At 34.4% G+C, this 23,164-nt stretch overlaps 1 protein-coding gene across 7 annotated transcripts in view; it reads left to right on the forward strand.

Moving 5' to 3' along the window:
* LOC140157184 (rap1 GTPase-activating protein 1-like) overlaps nt 1-23,164 on the forward strand; it is a 516,716-nt gene that overhangs the window by 442,992 nt on the left and 50,560 nt on the right. For all 7 annotated transcript variants that reach the window (XR_011859645.1, XM_072180297.1, XM_072180300.1 and 4 more), the window contains exon 2: nt 2,970-3,042. Coding sequence is in view for 6 of the 7 variants with exons in the window: in XM_072180297.1 (XP_072036398.1) it covers nt 2,970-3,042 (73 nt within the window). In the remaining variant the exon portion in view is untranslated. The remainder of the gene's footprint in view (nt 1-2,969; nt 3,043-23,164) is intronic.

The following is a 23,164-nucleotide window of genomic DNA, read 5'->3' on the forward strand; positions in this document are numbered from 1 at the left end:
AACAAGCACCTAACATCATAACACAAAGCTATTTTCAGTAGATAGCACCTTTATGCAACATGAACCAATACCATGCATTACTATCTTCAGTAGATAGAACTTCTTCATAACAAGCAGCTAAAACCGCATTATGATATCTTGAATAGATAGCACACATTTGTAACAAAATCAAACTCCACACTTTGCTATCTTCAGTAGATAGCACCTATTTCTCGCATGCATCACACATTGCTATCTTCAGTAGATAGCACTAATTTCTACCAAGTAACTAGCATCACGCACTGCTATCTTCAGTAGATAGCACTTATTTCTACCAAGTAGCCTGTATCACACATTGCTATCTTCAGTAGATAGCACTTATTTCTTCTAAGTAGCCTGCATCACACATTGCTATCTTCAGTAGATAGCACTTATTTCTACCAAGTAGCCTGCATCACACATTGCTATCTTCAGTAGATAGCATCACTGTGTTATAATCAGATAACACCACACATTGCTGTCTTTAGTAAATAGCACATGTAAATTTAACAGTTAATTATCAATTAGCCTTTAGTACAAGATTGCATATGAACACTTTTAAGTGTTTATATTAAAATATGAAAGTAATACTTAAGAACAAAAAGGCAGTCAGTAAGGATGGAATTTAGGCTGATCTAGGGCTGGTCATAGCCCAGCAAAAAAATAAGAAAACATATATAACTTAATATTCATAACATGTAATAAGTTCATAACAAACTCGTCACAAAATCATCATCCTTGTCTGCATTGAAATCAGATTGGGTTTCATCAATCTTTGGGTTTGTAAGCCATATCTTAAAATTATTAAATTTTGACAACAAATTGGTTGTCAGTTGGTCAGCTCAATAATATCACAGTTAATAACTTTTTGATTTGTATAATAATATGCTTCATTGCATTTTATTATTACCACACTGTAATGTGTGTAAATATTAGCGCTACATCAATTTTTCACGTTTACCACATTCCAAGCAGTTACCACACAAAAAAATGATGTGCAAATATATTTATTTTGTGTAAAGGTCAATGTAAGGAAACTTTAGAATTGGGAATTTAAAAAAGAAGTGAAACAGTTCAAAATTGTCTAAGCACCAAAATTTAATTGTGTGAAAATTGTCACTGTGGATATCAATTTTCCATGATATCAATTTGGCATGAAACCAGGTTGAGTTAAATGGGCTGTTCCATTTGAAATCTACACCCCCACTGAGGAAGACTTTCAACCACATTGTATTCCAGACCCAACCAATTTCATAGCCTAACTAAGAAGTGGTGTGGAAGATTTTGGAATTTCCAAATAAAATTGTTTAATTTGAAGTCAATTTGTATACAATTTAACATGATTTTCAATTTTCAACTGGAATGATTAAACATAAAACTAGCCACACTTTCCAGCTGCATTGAACAAAACGTGCTACTAAGATATGAGTGGGTGTGTGGAGTTTAAATGGAACAGCCTAAAGGTTTATGTGTGACAAAGTCGTTATGAAATGAGTATCGTCAATATGAGATATTGCAAATAATATTGAGATGTGTTTCTAAGTGATATTAGGCATGATAAGTAAGGCTGAGCAGATTATTGCATCTGCCCATATGTGTCATTGGTGAAATATCGGATTGGAAGTCTCTGGACAGTGCAATAATTGGCAGAACGTTATGGTTCTGTGGAAAAATTGCTTTGAAGCAATTTGAAAGTAGGCCTAGTTGCATTTTAAAATGGAACCCATTTGCATTTAAATAAGCAAAACATGACCAGTAACAAAGCCCCTAGATTTGCGCTGAAGCTTTGAGTAATATTGACCATTGCCAGGATACAGGATGACTTGCAGAGCTTGCTTCTTAATTTTACATTTCAATTAGGCGATAGTCAGTGCCAGGATTTGTGTCAAATATTCCTGAGATGATGTGTTGGATAAGTACAAAGCCTGACTTTATAAAGCATTATCTATCATGATTATGCATGGAGGGTATCCACACAATGCGGTTGAATTAGATTTAAAATTCCAGATGAAATTTGCAGTAACCATTAGATAAGATCTGGAGCGATTAGACTGTGCCATCCCAGCAAAAACAAAATGTTTTACAGAAAAAGTTTAAATGTCCAGTTATTATATAGGGTATAAAAACGTTTTAATAACATGCAAAAAATGTTTTTGAAAACTTTATGCAAAACATTCTAACAAATCTTTTACAGCTCCCAAAATGAAGATATTTTGTTTTTCATTGTTAATATTAAAGTGCTTGGTTATAAAACAATCATATTTGCACAAAAAAATTGTATTTAATTGTAATACATATCACAGTATGGGTCATATGTTGGCACCATTTCTGCATCTCAGCTTCGGGACCACCAGGGGATCTTAAGCGGGCCCCTGGACCCCACGCTGGAAGGCTCCCGCTCTGCGCTGCGCATCTCGCCCTACAGGCTTCAACATCACCTCATGGTTAGTGTGGGCCCTCCAAATTTGGCCTGGCCCAGGGCTCCAAAAAGTTAAATCCAGTCTGTGTATACTTTAAGACATCAATTATAATTAATTCTTAGTTAGTGGGAGTGGTCTATTACGTAGACACATAATCTGATTGGACAATCGCATGATTTGGGTGTCGTCCATCAGGCGGTAGACGACCCCAGGTCATCATAAGTATTGAAAATGCGTAACACGCTCAAAGAGGTGTGCGTATGTATCGCGTTGTATGCGTAGAAGTAGTGCGGAATACTCGCACGCGCTAGCAGTACGCGCAACAAAAGATGTGAAGTTGTAAACATGTTTCGTTCATTTTAGGTGATCCTAGGACTTAATTGGTCACTGTGAGGGCAGACTTATCAAGAACTGCTATTAAAATAAGTGTGTCACTATTTCTATGAAAGCTTAAATGCTGCATGATATGTAGATAGGTTAACAGACCATATAAGTTAACAGTGTCATTTCTTGTTTATATTTTTATCTCAGGCGGAGGGAGATGGACGGTCAGCTATTCTGTGAGGAGCACACACCAAAAGAAAAACAAACAGTAAATGGAGAGGTGAGTGTCTACAGACATACATTATCTTAACCCCCTGGACACTACTGGTTATGTAACAGCATTTCTGATTGGTTGATAACTAAAAATGCTCATTTCAATTGCCAATTACGACTTGGCTTTAAACTATTTATGGTCAAACTTGCATTTGGGGGTGATCTTATTAATACCATCCTTGATTGGTTCAAAATTGGACACATATTCATTTTGGCCAATCGGCAGGTAGTTCTCATGAGGTTATAGAAATTTCTTAACAGGAAGAGCTTGTATATAGTGCTACATTTTGCATGCATTGGGCTATTCCAATTGAAATTCATACACCCTATATAAGATGTGACCTTAGTCATGAATTTGAGTATGAATTTTAAATGGAGTTACCTGGATGGGAGACTCCATTAGAAATCTTCACCCCCTGTAGTAGATTAAGGTAATGTCTTCCAGGGGGTGTATGGATTTCAACCGGAATAGTCCATTTTGCCATTAAGTCAAATGCTTCAATAACTAAAAAAACGTAAGACTTCCAAACTTTTTTCGACACCATACTTCACATAGTTTGTTTCAGTTTTACAGTAATTTCCAACAATTCTGTAAATTTGATACTCTTTCATGTGACACAATGTCAAATGTCAAACCAACTTGCATCATCCCAAATTTTCACAGAAATGTTGCAAGATTTACCAAGAGAGCCATTGTTATTGGGTATGCCCTGGCCCCTCTTTGATTACCTAACTGTTTCTTTACACATTCAACTGATTTATTTTGTTTGATCAAAAAAAAAAATTTCATTATGTAACATCAATATTTTTTTTTTTTTTTTTTTTAATTTGACGAGTTGTCAGGCATAAGCCTTTATTATACATATTACGAAAACCATATATTATACATATTTAAATAATTAAATCACACATTTTCAGAACACACAGATTATTGCATTACACTATATAAAATATACAAGTATAAGAAATTAAGTTGAACAATTAGATATATTGCGAATTTTGAGTTCATTATCAAACAAAAAGAGAAGATTGGGGTGGTTACCATATCTATATTTGCTAATACAAAGCTTGGCAATTACAATTACATAGTTGACAAACAGGTTGTCTTTGCTGTGTGAACCATGTTCACCAAACATGACATTTTTAACATTGAGAGAGATGTTATGTTGGATATTCAAAGATATCACTGTTTTGACTTTATCCCAAATGGGATTGATTTTTTACAATAGTAAAAGAAATGATCAACATGATCAATAACATTACAGGTTTCACACATATTAGAATTTTCTTTGCCCATTTTATACAACATTGTTTTTGTGGGGTATATGTTGTGAAGAATCTTCCAATTAAGAGAAATCAGACGAGCTTCTTTAGTGCATTGGGGGACATTATTCCAAATAGAATTCCAGTTAAAATGATATCTGGGGAATTTGTTTGCCCAGAATTTGTAACACGTTGGGGTTGTATACATCGACCTGATTTTAATTTCTTTAAAATCTTTAGCGATGCATTTTTGAATAGGAATTTTATTAAACAAGATGTCAGAGCGTTCTTCACAAGGCTTAGGATGAGTTTTCCAATCTTTAGGAAGAGCATTATGAACAACAAAGTAATCAATGAAGACCCTTGGATTTTGAGGGATACGACGCTGAATATCTTGAACAGAAAACATAGACCCTTGATTGTCAAAGAGATCGTTAACTCTTATGAAGCCTGCTCTGATCCAGTCATGCATAAAAAGTGATTTACTGTTAAGTTGAATAGCATTGTTGTTCCATATTATTTCAGTACCAGGCATATCAATATCCTGTTTGTAAACAACCGGTTTTGTGTTAAACCAATATTTGATTACAGATGAGTAAAACTTGGGTAACTTATCAATGATATTGACACAATCAATGCCCATGGTTTTAATAGAGCAGTTACATTTAAAAGGTCTGTATTAAGACCAATCTTAGACACATGATATAAAGCAATATTTTTCCACACAGCAACCTCATTATTGACGAGTTTCTTTATCCAAGACAACGTCAATGATTCAAAAAAGATGTTACATGAAACATTTTATTCCTCCCATATCAAAGTCAGAAATGATTGTTCTGCGTTTTACCGCTTCAGCTCTATTCCAAACAAATTTTATAAACATGTTGTTGATTTTTGTCACCACTTTGTCTGGAATAATAATCGTGGAAGCAATATATGTGAGCTGTGATGCTAAAAGAGACTTGACAATTAAGTTTCTACCAATCATTGATAATCCTCTCATTTGCCATGCACGGATAGAACTCTCGATTTTTTTTCATTTTTTCATCCCAGTTACAATTGAGTTTTTCAAGAGGAACGTTTGGGCTAAAGGTAATACCAAGGATTTTAATAGTATTATCTGGAGAAAGCTTCCAATTAACATTACCAATTTTAAAATCGTTGTTTTTGAGAGAACCAATCCAGATGGCATCACATTTATTGTAATTCAAACAGAGACCAGATAGAAGCGCAAACTTATAAAGAATGAATAGAGTATTTTGGAGTGCCTCAGAAGAATTGACAGAAATTGTTGTATCATCAGCAAAGGCTGAAATTTTGACTTCGTTGCGACCATATCCTTCTATAGGAAGTTTTATACCTTTAATAGATTTGGATTGGCGAATTTTACATGATAACAGTTCCACACTTAGAACAAAGAGCAGTGATGCAATCGGGCATCCCTGTCTTACACCGCGTTCGACTTCAAAGAATTTAGACATATGCCCATTGTTTATGATACAATTTGATGTGTTTTTAAAATGACAGAAATCCATTTTATAAATGATTCATCGAAATTGAACTTTCTTAAAGCATACAAGATAAATTCACGTTCAATTGTGTCGAACGCTTTTTATAATCAACACATAACATAATACCAGGAATGTCATTATCATCAACATAACGTAAAACATCTTCGATTAAACGAATGTTATTATGAATACTACGACCTTTTACAAATCCATTTTGATCATTGTTGACCAGTCCCTTAAGCACTTTTTGCAATCGAGCAGCAAGAGACTTTGTTACAATCTTGTAATCGATGTTAAGAAGTGTAATTGGACGCCAATTATCGAGCCTATCACGAGGCAATCCTTTGCCTTTGTGAAGAAGAGAGATAATTCCTGGTTTTGGACAGGAGTTAAACCATCAGTATTGTATGATTCATTATATGCATCAACAACCAATTGACCTACTTTTGGCCAGTATTTACTATAGAATTCAACAGTGATACCATCATATCCCGGGCTTTTATTCCGGGCCATCCCACGTATGGCATCACTACATTCGGATGTTGTTAACTCTCCATTACATAATACCTTTTCATCCTCTGTTAACTTTGGAATGTCAACACTATTGAAGAACTCATCCAAATCTGTCTCAGAGATGTTATTCTGACCTTTATACAAAGAAGAAAAGTACTTGATTTCTTCATCAAGGATTTTATCTTGAGCAGTTATATTGTTACCATTGTCATCGCTCAGGATAGTGATTGACTTGCGATTAATGTTACTTTTTTCGAGGTTAAGAAAGTATTTAGATGATTTTTCACCTTCTTCGATCCATTTTGTCTTAGATCTAATTTGTAAACCTTTCATATAGTGCTCAGTACAAACCTCATACTCAAGTTTCAATTTGTTATAAACACATTTGAAGTTGTCGTCACTGGGATTTTTACAGTGTTAACATAGGCTTCTTGAAGTTTACACTCAATTTCAGAAATTCTGTTTTTCTTATACCGGTTACACCTAGATGCAAATTCGATACTGAAAGAACGAATTTTATTTTTACATAAAGACCAGAGGTCAGCACAAGATAAAAATTCACCATAAGTATTTACACATTCATCAATCATAGTTAGTAAATTCTCAGAGTAATCATCATTTTTTAGTAACTCATTGTTGAATTTCCAGTAACTATTACCTCTTATGACATTATCAAAAGAAAGACACATATGAACTGCTAAATGATCAGTTCTTGCTACTGTTAATATATCAACAGATTTTGTTGCAACATCCATGGTAGATGGTATAAACCAATAATCAAGAGTACTGCATATATATGGCTTATTTTGTTTCCAAGTATATCTTACTTCATTAGGACCATGTTTAACACGCCATATATCAATAAACTCATTTTCAACAAGAAAATCCTTAATAATATTAGCACACATAGGGCTTGGTGTATTACCACCAATTTTATCAACAGATGGATTCAACACAGTATTCAAATCACCACCAATAATAACATGCCCATCACTACTATTTTCTTGGATAGCACTGATCATTTTCTTAAGAAATGTCTTACGGTCATCGATACCATTAGGTGCATACACATTCCATAAATAATATATCTCATTGTTGATAGGAAGTTTTACACATAAAAGTCTTCCTTCATCATCACCGTATACTTTTTCACATTTAACATCAACATCGTTTTTTATACCAATTAAAACACCACGACTATGATTTGTGCCATGATTAGCAAAAAGGTGCCACCCCACTCTCTTTCCCAGGTAGCAATATCTTTATCATTACAATAAACTTCTTGCATGAAAACAAAGTGAGATTTTTGACGTTTAAGCCAAGTGAAAATTGACTTACGCTTTTTTGAAATTATAAAGCCACGAACATTAATTGTTATAAAATTATACATGTTTGACATTAAAATATATTAACACTATTAAAACATTGGTAAAACCAATTTTCAATAAAATACACTGTTTATCAACCTCAGTTTTTGGGTGGTAATGGGTTCACTATTTTGTGACCACTGACTCTAGATTTTTGCCCATCAGAAATTGTCACTTGATCAGACATGTCAGAGTCAAAGTCTTTTTTCTCGCGTTTGTCTGGGTTTTCACTTTTGTCCGGAGTTCTTTCTTTGCTTTTGTTGCATTTTTGCTGGGTGACGAGGATACAAAGCTAAGAGTCACTTGTTTTTTCTTTCCGCCCGAGTGAAAGAGGAGTTGAGTTTGTTTGGACAGTATTTTTGGTTTTCTACCTTTGGACTTTTAGTAGAGTTCACATTTATCTGTTTAACTTCTTGTTCTTGTTACAAGGCGTTGCGAATCTTCAGACTCTAGGTTAAGAACCGCTTTAACCTTTTTAATAGTTCAGGTGAGTTTTGTTTGTCTGGATGGAGACAATGATCTATGAGCTCTTGGGCGAGGGTTGTTGCTTCAGCAGCACGTGTACTCTCACTGCACTCATCTTCTGGAGATTTTGGTAGACTTTGGCTCGTTGAACTTTGGTCGTTGGAATTATCTGTTTTCTTAGCAGGACAGTCGTAGCTTCGGTGACCAAACTTATTGCAATTGAAACACTTTGGTCCCTTTGAGATATGGGGACATGCATGTTTAACATGCCCTGTATTACCACAATGGTAGCATTTTTGTGGTGGTTTAGATGGACAATCAGCAATTTGATGGTCACAGCTATGACAGTATTTGCAAAAGTTGTCAGATTGACCACTGTAGTATAATGTCACTTCTATTTCAATTAGAGAATTAGGATCTAAAGGACTGGATATGTCCATCTTAGAGTATCTTGGTTTTTCTTCATTTATTTTGCTTACGTAGCAGTATCTATGACCAGTAAGGAGATGGTCAAATTGGTTGTGTGTACCCTTATCTTTTGATTTGTGTCGAAAGATGGGACTGTCTAGCTTGGCAAATGACTCTACCCAACTTGTGATGTCAGCATCAGGTACGTGTAACATCAATATGCTTTTTTTCCCAAGAAAAAACTAACAAAAGGATTTAAATAATCTATCAGTGAATATTTTCATTAGAAATCACTCACTCTGCTGGATCAAAACATACTTATGACATAATGATAACAATTTCACGCTTCTAACCCCTCAGGACTCCTGCAGGCTGTGGGCACAAGTTCACTCCCTCGCTTGTTATACAACATGTTGCATAATGAAAATATGATGGCAAAATGGCTGCTCTATGGCAAACCTATTTCTTTCTTGGCCTTATCATTAAGTTGGAATGCTTTTTTTTTAAGTTGAAAGTGATTTGAAGCTCTTTCGCAAAGTGTTAGTTTAATATAGTTCAGAAGAGCTTATCATGTCAATTACATAATTAAATTTTCAAATTGTGACCTGACGGCTTGTCTACTAAATAAAAATCTACTAGCCCCACTGCCCACCATGTAGCCCAACAAAAAATGTTGGTGTTGCATGATGTTGAATGGCCAATTATTTTATCCCGTCCTCAGAATTATGAACCATTGAAATCACAGAATTACCCCATCGGTAGCATAGGCCTGTGCACCACAAAGGGTTCTGCTTTCAAAAAAGGCAGCAATTACATGTGAATTTGTTGTCCACACTGTTTTCACAACAATTCAAGAAATGAAAGACCGAGAAGTCAGCGAACTGCAGCCACTAGCTAGGATTCCAGGCTAGGATTGGATTTAGGCATTGACCTGGCCAATTCTCAGTGGGAATATTTTTCACATCTTGGATTGGAACAAAACTGATGACATTTTGTAACATTATACGCTACCCAAAAGTCATTCACTTTTCGCACTTTTTGTGTAATATTTCCGAGGACGGTGTGACATGATACAAAAGAATCCGTATGCACCTGGCATGGATTCCACTAACAGGGGCTGTTCCATTTAAAATCCACACTACTACTGTGGAAGATTTTGGAAATATCTTCCACATGGGGAGTATGATTTCCTAATGAAATGAGCACATTGGGCAGCTCCATTTGAATTTCATACACCCTTTGAGGAAGATTCAATGTGAATCTTCCACAGAGTGAGGGTGAGTTTCAAATGGAGCTGCCTATGTGTTCATTTCATTTGAAAATCATACTCCCCCTGTGGAAGATATTTCCAAAATCTTTCACAGGGGTAGTGTGGATTTTAAATGGAATAGCCCATTTATAATGGTAAACAATGATAATCAAATGCATTCTTAGTTACAAAGAATTTCACAAAGGAAAAGTAGGTGTCAAAATGTTTTTAATATGGGGGGTGGGAACCAAAGATGGCTGAAATTATTGGGGAGAGGGGCTAATTGGTTCTTGGTCCGCACACACCAAAATCACATCTCCCTGGTTCATCAGGGATAAATAAAACCCATTGTAAAGGTGCTGAAATTAGTAGTAATGGGTTCAAACATGCACTTACACTATGTTACATTGCATCTTCCCAAAATAGGCACAGGGACCCTTAACACATTTGATTTTTCTTAAATTTGCTTGTTTTAGATACCCTATTCATGTTGTGATTTGATCTTCAAAATGACTCTTTTTACAGGATATTTTGTCCAGGGATTACACCCTCTGGTCAGTGGTCAATGACCAGTGTCCCCTGGGAAAACAGGGGACAGAACTAATACTGTGTATAGTGTACAAAGATAGGCTTAATGTATAAGCCAATATTTTTTGCAGTTGCAAGCTTTATTAACATTTTCACATGCAGGGTTATAATTTCACAGTAGATTTCTTAACAAACTCTTGCCACAAGATTGACTCTGTTTTGATATTCTTAAAAGATTATTCACTGGTCCTAGAGAAAGTGTTAAAAAAATAAAATTGTATATAAATTGCCTAAAAGCGAAGGATAAGTCATTAAAATTGTCTTTACGTATTTTTGAATTGTGGGTACTTTTAAAGGGTAGGCCGTAATCTTTGACGTTTAGGGTTGCAATTTCAACCGGTCATTGATGTTAAGGGTTATTTAGTCACAGAGTGTTCGTCATCTGATCTGGAGATGGTACTCGGGTACAAAAGTAATAAACCAAAACAAAGTAAATGAATCAATGTAGTTCCAATGTATTCTCTTTATTAGTACTCATTTTAATGTTTCACACCATTTAGGGGTAAAATTTCTAATATCTTACGCCAATAAGGGGTGGAATTTGCTACACATGAATACGCCATTTAGGGTCGAACTTTGAGATGCTGTGACAAGCGTTTAATATGCGAGCGAGCTCCCTGGGCAAAGTATGGTTTCATTATCATTGTCATTGGTGATCAACTATTACTTCAACAGGCTTTCCATGTTGTTATCAGCGTCAGATTTAGTTTGATATTCGGTCGTCACATCCAGCAATGGGAAATCTAAAGATATGGATAGTTGTGTATCAAGGGACGTTACAAAGCTTATACTTGAGTTTGATGGATTTGAAAATACCTGGAAGTTGAAATAACATGCGGTGGCATGGGAGTTGCTATCTTAGCTGCACTATTCAAAGTTTTCTGTTTATTGCATTGAAGGTTTTTAACAAAGCAGAGGCTGGAAGTTTTAAGATATTGCTCCCAAATCACAAGGCCCATTACAAGTGCAAGACATTTGCAGTTGTACAAAATAATAGTCTGCAATACGTGCTTGCATTCATCCATGGAAGAGATAGGTCGTGTGTCTTGAGCTCGCCACCAAAAAAAGGTGGCGACGTTACATTTTGCCAAAGTCGACTCAAAACAAATGATGATATCTCTGTCAAGCAAGAAGTTATTGTCATGCTTGTGGTCTCATTTTATTGCTAAATAAAATGCACTTTCAACCCTGTAAAAAGAAATACTTGAACTTTTTAATACTGACACTGTGCTTCATAGAATTCAGAATGGGCAGGGTGGCGGTGGTGGGGGATGTGGTGGTGGGGGATGTGGTACACACAAACTCTATGGGATTGGTATTTTTAGTGCGTAATCTGCTTCTGTAAAGGCTGTAAATTTCATTTGGACTCTATTTAGCATCTAAAAGACTCATGGCCTTACAGCTAAACAATTCTACTAATTGTTTTTAATCATTTATGATTGGTTTAGTCTAGAAAATGCAAACTTTTTCATACAAAACTACCTGTTGTCATATTAAACACTGTAGTAAGTAATGCAGATGTCTTCAAAATCTAAAAGTTACTGTAAAATTTTAATTACTTATCCTATCATAGTCAAAGTATAGATTTTCTGAAGGGAAATTTGACGAGGAATCTAAATATGGACATATTTTTTCTGTATGGGTTAGGGGGAAAATGTTTAGGTTTAAAATATGTTGAATTGTAAAAAAATCTAACATACTTTGGGACACCCTATATTCCTAGATTACCAAACAGCTGTGATTTTAGTTTCTTCCAAAGTCAGTTGGCTCTCCATATCCTCTAACCAAATGAATGTTGTTTACTTCCAGTTTATTACTGTAAGTTGGTAATAAGCAATGCATTGAGTGACCCATTTTTTATCAAAATCTTTTTTATTCCACCCTGTATAACTTGCAGGTCAGCCTGTATAATGAGTTGAAATGTATATATTTGAATTGCTTATGCCTTCAGCTTTTCAAAAATGTATACTATTGCTAGTTTAGGGGTGATGATTGTCGAGATAATCTAATTAGAAACCCGGTTGGTGTAAAAATTCATAATATTTGTCATGTAACGCTAAGGGTGGCGAGTTCAGGACACACGGCCGATAGAAGAATATGTATGGTGAGGGACTGGGGGAATTAAAAAGTAACATGTTTCTCTACCAGACCATATTAAACGGGGAGTGTAATGTACCATTCTATGTAATGAAAAAAGTAAGAACGTGAAGTTTTAAGTGTAGAATGTTTAGATAAGGGTGAAAAGAATGTTTTGACAAATACAGAAAAACCTCTAATAAAAAAGCCAAATTCTTCCATTAACATCCTGTTGAATTAAAGTTTTACAAAATAAAAGGCAACTTGTTGGATTGCCATCCATGATATGCAAAATCTTCGTGTCTTGGTCCTTCTTAAGCTTCTCGGTCGTAGGGTAAATATATCAATTTTCTCCATATTAGGCAACATAAAAAAAAGGTTCTTCTCAAAGCTCACAAGTGGTTTGAAAACAAATGCAAAATGCAATTTTTTTTTTATTCCTGACTTGGTATTTTTATGGTATTTTGAGGAAAAAATCTGATTGTCGCCAAATTTCTCTGGAAAAATAAAAATCTGCATTTCTTTTTTTCAAATCGCATGATTTTACAAATGCGTGCACGAGCTTTGAGACAAACCTTTTCTTTTTTTGGCCTTATCATGGACAAAGGAATTATAGAGCATGTAGTGTGATGGACGGAGACTTGACACAGCGATATGAGCACAGTGACATCATACTTATGAACATAAGTCTTGATATTAATACGCTGTTTTATTGACACTGTGGCAGCATCATTTGTCTGCGATTAATATATATTGTAATTTAATTTCAAATCCTTTCAAGAACTTTATTGAAGCCAATACTAGTATGCTTGTATACTAAATAAATAATCTTTATAATAATTCTGACTTTTTATCAATAAGAATTCAACATTCTGAAATATACTGCGCCAAGAAAGTATCCTTACACTTGGAAAAATAATCACAATTTCAAAACTGAACCATATTGGGGTAAATTTGTTTTTTTTAAAGATGCACTATCTAATCCTGCACGTTATGACACCACATTGAATCCAATGTGACCTCAAGAAGTAAAGTTACAAGCAATTGAATAGACGAAGGTCCAGTTTTAAAAGTGACAAATTGGCCTATACAAGGCGCAAAAAGATTCCAATTACAAGCGCAACAAAGAGACTACACAGTTTCCTCAATGAAACCTTATTTAAAGCAGTATTTATTTCAGTTTTTACTTCTCTGTTCTTTTCATAACTTGCATTTTATGTGTCAGCTCTTATGTTTCAGTTTTCTTTTGTTCCTTTTGTTTTAAATTAAAGGCACGCACAAATTAGCCATTTACCACTCTCAAACCAGATCTAGTCCGTGGAGTTTTGAATAGGCCAGTGTGTCACTTTTAAAACTGGACCTTCGTCTAGTCAAATGCTTGTAACTTTGCTTCTTGAAGTCACATTGGATTCAATAGGGTGTCAAAATGTGCCGGATAAGATAGTGCATCTATTAAAAAACAAATGTACCCCAAATATGGTTCAGTTTTGAAATTGTGATTATTTTTCCAAGTGTAAGGATACTTTCTTGGAGCAGTATAGTTATTGTTGAGGAAAAATACTCAATTTTAAACATATTTATAAACTACTTTACTCAATCACTTTCAACCTCTTGTGGTTAAAATGTGACACGATGATATATTCAGAGTTATGACATTTATGCACATTTATGGGCAAACATGCAGAACTTATAAATTGGTTTTTCTCTGCCATGAATATTCCATTTTGGCAATTTCTTACGGTATGTTGCCCTTGTACAAAGTAAATAGTGACAGAAAAAAAAAATGGATAACAATTTTTATTCCTAAATACCGAGTTATCCCTGAAGGTGTTACTGGTAGATAAAACATTTTTTCCTCAAAAATGTCAGAATTTGGTATTTAAATTAGTACAGGCATACTTACTTGTATTTGCTTAAAGTGCTTGAATGACTTTTAAATTTCAGTTAGAGTATGTACATAATTCACATTGATTCGGTGACTGTCCATCGGCATCATAAATGGGCTGTAAAGTCTGCATTTTATTCATGTACATAATGAACCTGCTGAAAACATGAGTTTAGATCAAACTTCTTCCTTGTTTCTGAGAGTCTGTCTCATGAATATTTATAATATTCATGAATATTCATCATGATTAGTTGAAGTTGTCGAGTATGAGTTTCAATATACCCAACATATTTAAAGGTTGTTCTATAAACTGTACAAGCATACACACTAAAAACTACGGGGTTATATTTTCCGTGGTCATTTTGAATTGACCACGTTTGGGGTTGTTTTGACCCTTCAAGGGGTTGTACTGTTTTAATTTGACCACATTCACGAGGTCATTTTAGCCACTGATTTAACGTGGTCAAAAACTTAGTGGTCATTTTGCCGATACCGTCGCGCATTGATATCAGTTTCAATCTTCCGCTTTGAAAATCTCAATTCATAAATGAGTTTAAACATGAGCTGCAATTAATGTTTGTTGATTAATAAATAAAACTAATTTTTGACCGAAGTTACCCAATTTGTCAACTTTATAATGACTTGCATTTCGGAACTATTTGCACACACGGTGTGCATCGGCTTCCCACGTGGTCACATCAGCGCCATATTTGTTCTGATTGTGCAGCTCGGCGGATTGTCGTGTGTGCTTGTCTGCATGATGGAATATGAAAAGTTAGTTGAAAAGTGAGACTGCAAGGATGCATAGACCCTTCTCTATGCACGCAGATTCATTCCAATTTCATGCTGTCGTGGCTGGTGTCTTGGCTGCAGTTGTTATAAGCTTATATCATGTAAGCTTATAATACGTGAACTGTCATAGGCGATGACTGACTGTGTGTGAGTGTGATACACAGATGCATTTTGCAGTTTGCTGTTTATGTAATGCTTTCTCTGTGCAGAAACACACTTATGTCCTGGTGGGACCAGCATGACCATAGGCCTACTAAAAAATCCAAACAACCCCTGAATGTGGTTATTGAGTAACCCTATAAAACAACCCTTTCAAATGGGTCATTTCATTTGACCCCGAAATGAGGTCATTAAGTAACCCAATAAGGCAACCCTTTTGAAGGGGTCATTTCATTTGACCCCGAAATGTGGTAATATTTTGACCCCAATGGGGTTACTATTTGACCCAAATACGTAGTCATTGCAATGACCCCGACCAATGGGGTCAAAATGACCCCCGTTAGTGGTATGGTGTTTAGTTGATAACTATGCTGGGGTCAAAAATGACCCCGTTTGGGTCATTTTTTGACCCCGTAGTTTTAAGTGTGTATGGGGTTAAAGAACTGTGTATGACAGATGAGCATGTTATAAATAAGTCAGTTGTCAGGGTATTTGTCACTTTTGTTGATGCTGATCAACATCAAAATACAGGGGCATATTGTCATCCAGCCTACTACGATAATTGTCCATGTCATTTTTTGTAATTTTGAGGACAAAGTACGAAATATGGTTCAAGCATGCATTTAAACATTTATTCACCAATCTTTGAACAAGAACAAATTATAATGATAAAATTAAAGGGAATAATCCAAAATAATTAAGGTGATTATGTAACTGGTGCATGCTTGAACCACATTTTGTACTTTGTTCTCAAAATGACGTCGGCAATTATTGCAGTAGAGTGACGATAGGCAGGAATTTTGTACTCGATGGGTATTTCCCTGCTGGATATGCGCCTGAAATAAGTACTTTGTTTCTTGTTTGGGAACCATCAGCTCTGCATTTGATATGTTCCCAATAATTAAAATTTGTATCACTTTGTGTATTTGCAACATAAATTTATCTGTTCATCATGCCTTTTGAAAAATTATTATCTTATTTCAGTCAAAGCTTCAAGGCTAACCATGTAAGTAGGAATAAATATGTTATATATGATGTAACTGAATCCTACAGCATCTGATCTGCAGGAATTACAAAGTGGATTTTTGTTTCCTTTAAGGGGGTACTACACCCCTCGATAAATTTGTGTCTATTTTAGCATTTTTCTCAAAAACTAATAACACAGTGGTAACAAAAGTTATGTATATTATAGGGGCAAGGAATCCAATTACTATACTGGAATTTCAGTGACCCAAGATAAGCGGTTCGTTATTTATGATAAGAAATAAGGTACCGCTAGGATGTACCTTATTTCCTATCATATTATACTGAACCGCTTGTCTTGAGTCACTGAAATTTCAGTGTAGTAATTGGATTCCTTGCCCCAATGATATACATAACTTTTGTTACCAGTGTGTTATTATTTTTTGAGAAATATGCAAAAATAGCCATAAATTTACCACAGAGGTGTAGTACCCCCTTAAAACATGAAAATGTGACACGATCTGGTCCATGGGGGCCAAAGGAGGCATTTTTGAAAATTGAGTTACTGTAATTATTACATTATACATATAATAGGCTATCATATACTGAAAACACCAAAGGTCTAGTGTACTTTGTTCTAAAGTTATGAAGTTTTTTAATGTCTATTTTCTTATGTATTTAATTGTTTTTTACTCCATATTTTTGCCTTTATCTCAGTTTCCAATTTGCCGCCTTTGGCCCCCATAGACCAGATCGTGTCACAAATGTAGATCCTTTCAGTATTCTATGACACATGTTTAGATGATTTATATCAATTTGACGTCTCCTCAAATGGAAATTCCAGAAACAGACTGGTTTTTGTTCGATCACGTTGATATGATGTTACAATTTAATGGAGTTGTGCAAAAACATGAAGCTATTAATACTATTGAAATGTGAATGGGGAAAATGAATAATTCTGTTTTATGGTCTCTTTTATATAACACTGATGCAAATACTATCAGAATTTAATTTGCTAGTTTGACAAATTGAATGGGGCTTATGTCACTGTATAGAATGAATTTGCTATTTTGACAAATTAAATAGAACTTACCAACTGAGAATAAAACTCAACTTTTGGCGAACTTATTCCCCTGGGCTCTATTTTGTTACTGAAAAGAAACCATTTAAAACGTGAGCATCCCTGCATGGCATTCTGTATTCACTGTTGTACTGAGCATGTGAATACCTCATACATTAGTTACTGCTTACTGGGTCACACTGTCTTGCAAACCTGTTAGCAACCCATTGACTTTGTGTTATGATCATTTTGATTGTGGTTCCGAACATAGATAGCTTGAACCAGTTGACCTGACAGTTTGACGACACAAGTTCAAAACGGAATGACCCCAAATTTCACAATTCAGAATTCTGATGTAATAATCTACCAGATCAAAAGAAAGGCAGATAAAAAGTACCATTTCATTACCAATTTCTAAAATGAGTCTTCAGAAATAAGAATTAACTTGTGGATAGTTTACTTGGGAAAAAAGACTCTCTTGTAGCTGGAGTTATGCATTATATTGACTGCAGACCACAAGTTAAAAAAAATTAAAAAATCAAAAATGTTAGAAATATAAATTTTTATATCCATATTTGGAATCAGCATGAAAATGCATTTAAATGAGTACAAACAAGCATAGTATTGGTTCAGTGGTTTCTGAGTTAGCACTTGATATTCTGAGAAGTTATCTAAAAACTCTGATTTTTATGTTGAAACCTATGGCCAGCATGCAGAGCATTAAGGATAATTTGATACCCTGCTTCCCTACTTGAATATAGTATCATGTATTATCCCAGTGGAATAAGTGCCATTTGAAAAGCAGGATCAGTTTTCTGGTTAGTTTAATGGGAAAGAAGGAACATCAGGCTCTTCCATTAGATATCCATTCACCCCCTATGGAAGACATAAGCTTAATCATCCACACAGGGGTGTAGATTTCAAATGGAGTCACTAATTCAGGTAACCCATTTGATATTCACACTCCCTGTGTGGAAGATTAAGGCCATGTCTTCCATGGGGGTGTATGGATTTCAACTGGAATAGCGCATTTGGAAGGCAAAAAATAGTGAGTGAAAGATACTGAATTTTGTGTGTAAATGAAGTAATGTTTGAGATCAAGAAAAGGAACATCTTTCATAACACAAAGACAATGGAACTAAAGTTGTTTGATATAGCGATCAATCATTGATGTATATAGATTATTTATAAAATATTATTTAGTTGACTTTGTTAATTATGAAAACAGTTAGTATTTTGAATGTATAATGTATTGACCGACACAATTGTACCATTAATGCAGATTATTTAGCCAAGAATTCATTAATTACAAGCATCAAAGCAGGACCAACAGTCGATTCCAAGATCAAATATATTTGGTTGCAGTGCTTTAGTGTAGAGTCCGAAGCTTACCGTTTTCTAAAATCCATTTTCCGTGTTGTAATCCGTGTTGTAAAATTTTTAAAACCATGTTTTATGAATAAAGCTTAAAATGTATAAACAATGATTATGAATGATATTAATGTCACAATAAAGTGTTCAATATCGCGATCAATATGCTCTGATTGGAATATTCTCACGATAATAAGCCAACTGTTACGATGTTTGGATGGATAGGGGGTTCATGCCGTGGTAATATACCTTTATTCGGTATTATTAAACAGTATTTTTATCATAAAAATTGACACACACAGCTTAAGATTGTTTTTAACATTTATTTCTCTTATCCTTTAACAATTTTTGTCACATCATATAAAAGTGTCATTTTTCCGTGTTGTACCCCCGATTCCGTGATTTTTTTCCGTTTTCCGTAAAACGGAAAACTTTGGACTCTACTTTAGTGACATGACAAGAAGTCAAGTTAGTAAAAATGAACCAATTTTGACTGTAAAGAGTTTAGCTCATAAGAGTTGCCAATTAATGCTATCTTCAGTAGATAGCACATTTAGTTGTTTATTTTATGACTTTAGTGTTTGCGCTATCATCAGTAGATAGCAGCTTTCAAGTCTTTGTTTCTGTAGTATGCAGTTAACATTTCTGGTTCATTAGTAGATAGTAAATGTGAGGATACCGCTTAGGCCTAAAAAAGAAAATTGTTTGATTGGCGTTTTTTTTTACAAACATTTTAAGCGGTAAATGGCGTATGATAATGGCCTTGGAACTTTTTTGGTTCTTTTTTTTTTATATACAATTGAATTTTTTAAAATTTGCCAAAAAAATAAGAAAAAAGTCTAGGGTCGGGCCTATTTTTAGGGTCGGTCGGGTTACGACAATCAAATATTTTTCTTTTTTAGGCCTTATGCCATTGTCAGTAGTAGATAGTAAACAAAATAATGTTTTCCAAAAATGCAGCAATAGCAAGGCAACAAACTTGCGAATTTATACTACTTTCAGAAGAAGTATGTATTAGTAAATGTATATTTTGTGTAAAAAGCAACTTTGAGAGTTCAAAAATGTGCTAATTTTTGTACACAGGACACTTGAAAAGTTATTATGATTTAATTCAGCAACTCAAGTGGATTTAGGCTACACTTACAGAATGGTAATTTGCAGTAAACTAAAGTGATTGAATAATCTGTTACTAATCCCACATGTTGAGAAAATAAAACTAGAAACGTCCACTCAAATCAAGCACCCCTTCCTGACTGATGATTATAACTCTCTCCATGCAGGTGTCGACTGCAGATGACAAGTTTTATAAAAAAATTTAAATTAATAAATTTCAGAATTGTACATTATCATGACCATATTTGGAATCAGCATGAAAATTGCATTAAAATGAGTACAAACAACCCTAGTATTGGTTCAGTGGTTCTTGTGATAGCTCATGATATTTTGAGAAAATATCTCAAAACTTGGACTTTTTATGTTGAAGCCTAGGCATAGCATTCAACAATTGACCTAAATGGAGTGCCATCTTTTAACCATAAGAGGGCATTGTCTTTGTCTTAAATTAATCAAGTACAACCATTTATTCCCATGCAAACACTTGCCGCGTTCTAATATATACAGTAACATGAAAATTAATGAGTTCTTAATTGTTTTGTAATGGAGTCTGAATTGAGTAGTGTTTACCGTGGTGATGAATGCAAACATGAACCAAATGTCACCTTGATTGATGAGTGCTTTATGATAAGAAGGTGGGTGGAAAGTGTGCTACTATAAATGTATATCTAAAGTGTTCAGCAATACACATTCATTTTTGAAAGCTTAAATTTAATAGTAAATTAAAATGACGGCTGACAAATTGTAAATCGATAGCAACTACAGATATCTGGACCTCTTTTATACGGATCGTGCTGTTATCCATGCAGGTACACACAAAAATACACATGTGATCTTCATAGAAAAACATGTTTTCAATGCTTGGATACCTTAATTTCATGCTCTGAAGCAATTAGAAGAATATGCATACAGCACTCAGATACCATATTTCAGTGTTGTTACCCCATATTGGGTACATTTTTGTTGCCCCAATTTTAGCACTTAGGACAGGTGTTCTCAACTGGTGGCTCGCGAGCCACTTGTGGCACTTCAGAGCCTAAAAAAACAAAGAAAATAATGAGAAATTAGTTGAGAACCCCTGACTTAGGACATTCAATGCAAACATAAACATATTCACTTATCCAGATTTATCACTTATCCAGACAATGCTTGGATTTTGACACCTTTATTAGTGTCATATATTCAATGTGCTAAGATAGCCTGCTAGTGGTTAAGCCGAAAGCTGTGTATTAAAGACAAAATGAGACATTTTACATGAATCGGTAATTTCTCTCCAGAAATTAGCTAGGCTACACATATTTGTACGGGGCTTCAACAGTTCAACTTTGTCAATACTGCTATTTTTCCTTTTCTTTCTTTTTTCTTTTTATTGCGAAGTTTTTCATTTCAAAAATACCTGATGAAAAGTTTAATGACTTATCCTTCACTTTTAGGCAATTTATACTTTTTTGTATACTTTTGCCCAGATCACTGAATATGCCTCTAAGTGACAGTCCTATATTACATGTAACCTACAGTTACTTTTACAACTTTCTCAAATTTGTTTAATTTTACACATTACCATGAATATATTATATCTGGGTCAATTTACCACATGAGTTATATATTATGAATTTGACAAACAGTTTCATGCTTCAAAATAAAATCTAAAAATTCTTGAGGGAAATAATCTATACGAATATATCAATCATAAATTGTCATTTCAACGCTATTAAAAACAGGGGCGGTTTATCTTTGTTGATTTTCCATTTTGTTTTTTCGATTGGAAAAATATGCTACAAACACATGGGACCATTTAAATATACACCATCAATCTTGGGATGTATATATGATATCTCTCATGGTATTATGCTGAATCAAAAACATTTTTATTTATTTGTTTAGCGGAATACCCTACGAACTACAATGCAATCAAGAATTTTAAATTGTTTGATAGTTGAAATATTGTAAACATGTGTGGTATTTGGAGATTATGCTTTTATGTAAAAATATTTGTTCAGTTTCAAAATGGTTTGTTAAAACTGGGACCACTTCAAGCCATATTATAACATTTTCAAACAAAATAGATTAGCATTTATTTGCCATAAAATGTTAGCTTTTACGTCAGATATATCCCCTTTTATTTTTGAGCCGAACAACTACAGCAAAGCAAAGAAAATTGGAATTTACTACCAGCGCACATGTCGCCAATACGTACCACTCCTTCGGTCATGTTGTGGAACGACCCTTTGTTGTGTATATCACCGTCCCGCACGCCGTGTACTTACTGTGTGTTATGAACATCGTGTATGCGTTCGACTAATAATTCCATCGTAATAATAAAGCGCCGGTTCGGCGTTTTATTCAAAATCTCGGATTTTGACAAAACTACAGCACCTAGAGTCTTGATTTTTGCAGGGTATATTGGTTTAAAAAGTACAATTTAATCGTGTAAAAAAAGGAATTTTAAAAATTCAGTGAGGGCGTCTTCCTCAGCAAATGTTATAATATGGCTTTCACTGAAAAGAATAATCAGTGATGTTTTCAACCAAGACATCTGCAAATTCTTTAAAAAATCAGACTATGATATTTTGGAAACAATATCTGAAAAGTATTTGATAAAAATAAAATTTGAAATTCAACATACAAAAGTAGGATAAAAAGGTAGACTGAAACGGACAAAAATACATCCACTGGAATTTCTAAGGTTTTTTTTGGGTTGTCAAGTTGATTTTTTAACATAAATTTTGTCCACTTTAATCTCAAAACAATCAAAAAGTAAGTTGAATTTGAGTGCAATTTTTCAAGCACCAAGTTTGACAAAATGGGTATTTTCTATTCTTTTCCCCCTGTTAAACAATGGTTCATAGTCAGAAGGTAACATCATTTTAAGTTAAAGCCATAATGTACGATCTTATAATATGAAATTGGTTAATTTTTTTTAAACCTGATTTTTTTTGCATATTTGTAATGTTTACACATGTCCACCTAAATGGAATCGGCCAAATTTGTTGTTCTTGTTGGTCAACAGAGCAAAGTTCGACATATTATCATAATTCAAAAAAATATGATATGTCCTCCCATAGAACTGCATGTTAAATGGCCAAAATAACCAGTGGGGTTTCTTTCACTTTACCTTGTTATGTTATTTCAACTTAAAATGGACAGCAACCCTCCCCGGCAGTTATTACTAATATTATTTCAACATTTTGAATAAAGAATAACAAAATTAAAATTTGACGGAAATCGTACATTAAGGCTTTAACCTAAGCTTTAGAGGACAACATCATCTCAAGTTTACCCAAGCTGACAATCATTTTGGTCAGACTAACTATAATGTGTTAGACATGCAGCAGGTGTTGAAGTC

Source organism: Amphiura filiformis, chromosome 7 (genome assembly GCF_039555335.1).
Source record: "Amphiura filiformis chromosome 7, Afil_fr2py, whole genome shotgun sequence".
Classification (NCBI taxonomy): Eukaryota; Metazoa; Echinodermata; class Ophiuroidea; order Amphilepidida; family Amphiuridae; genus Amphiura; species Amphiura filiformis.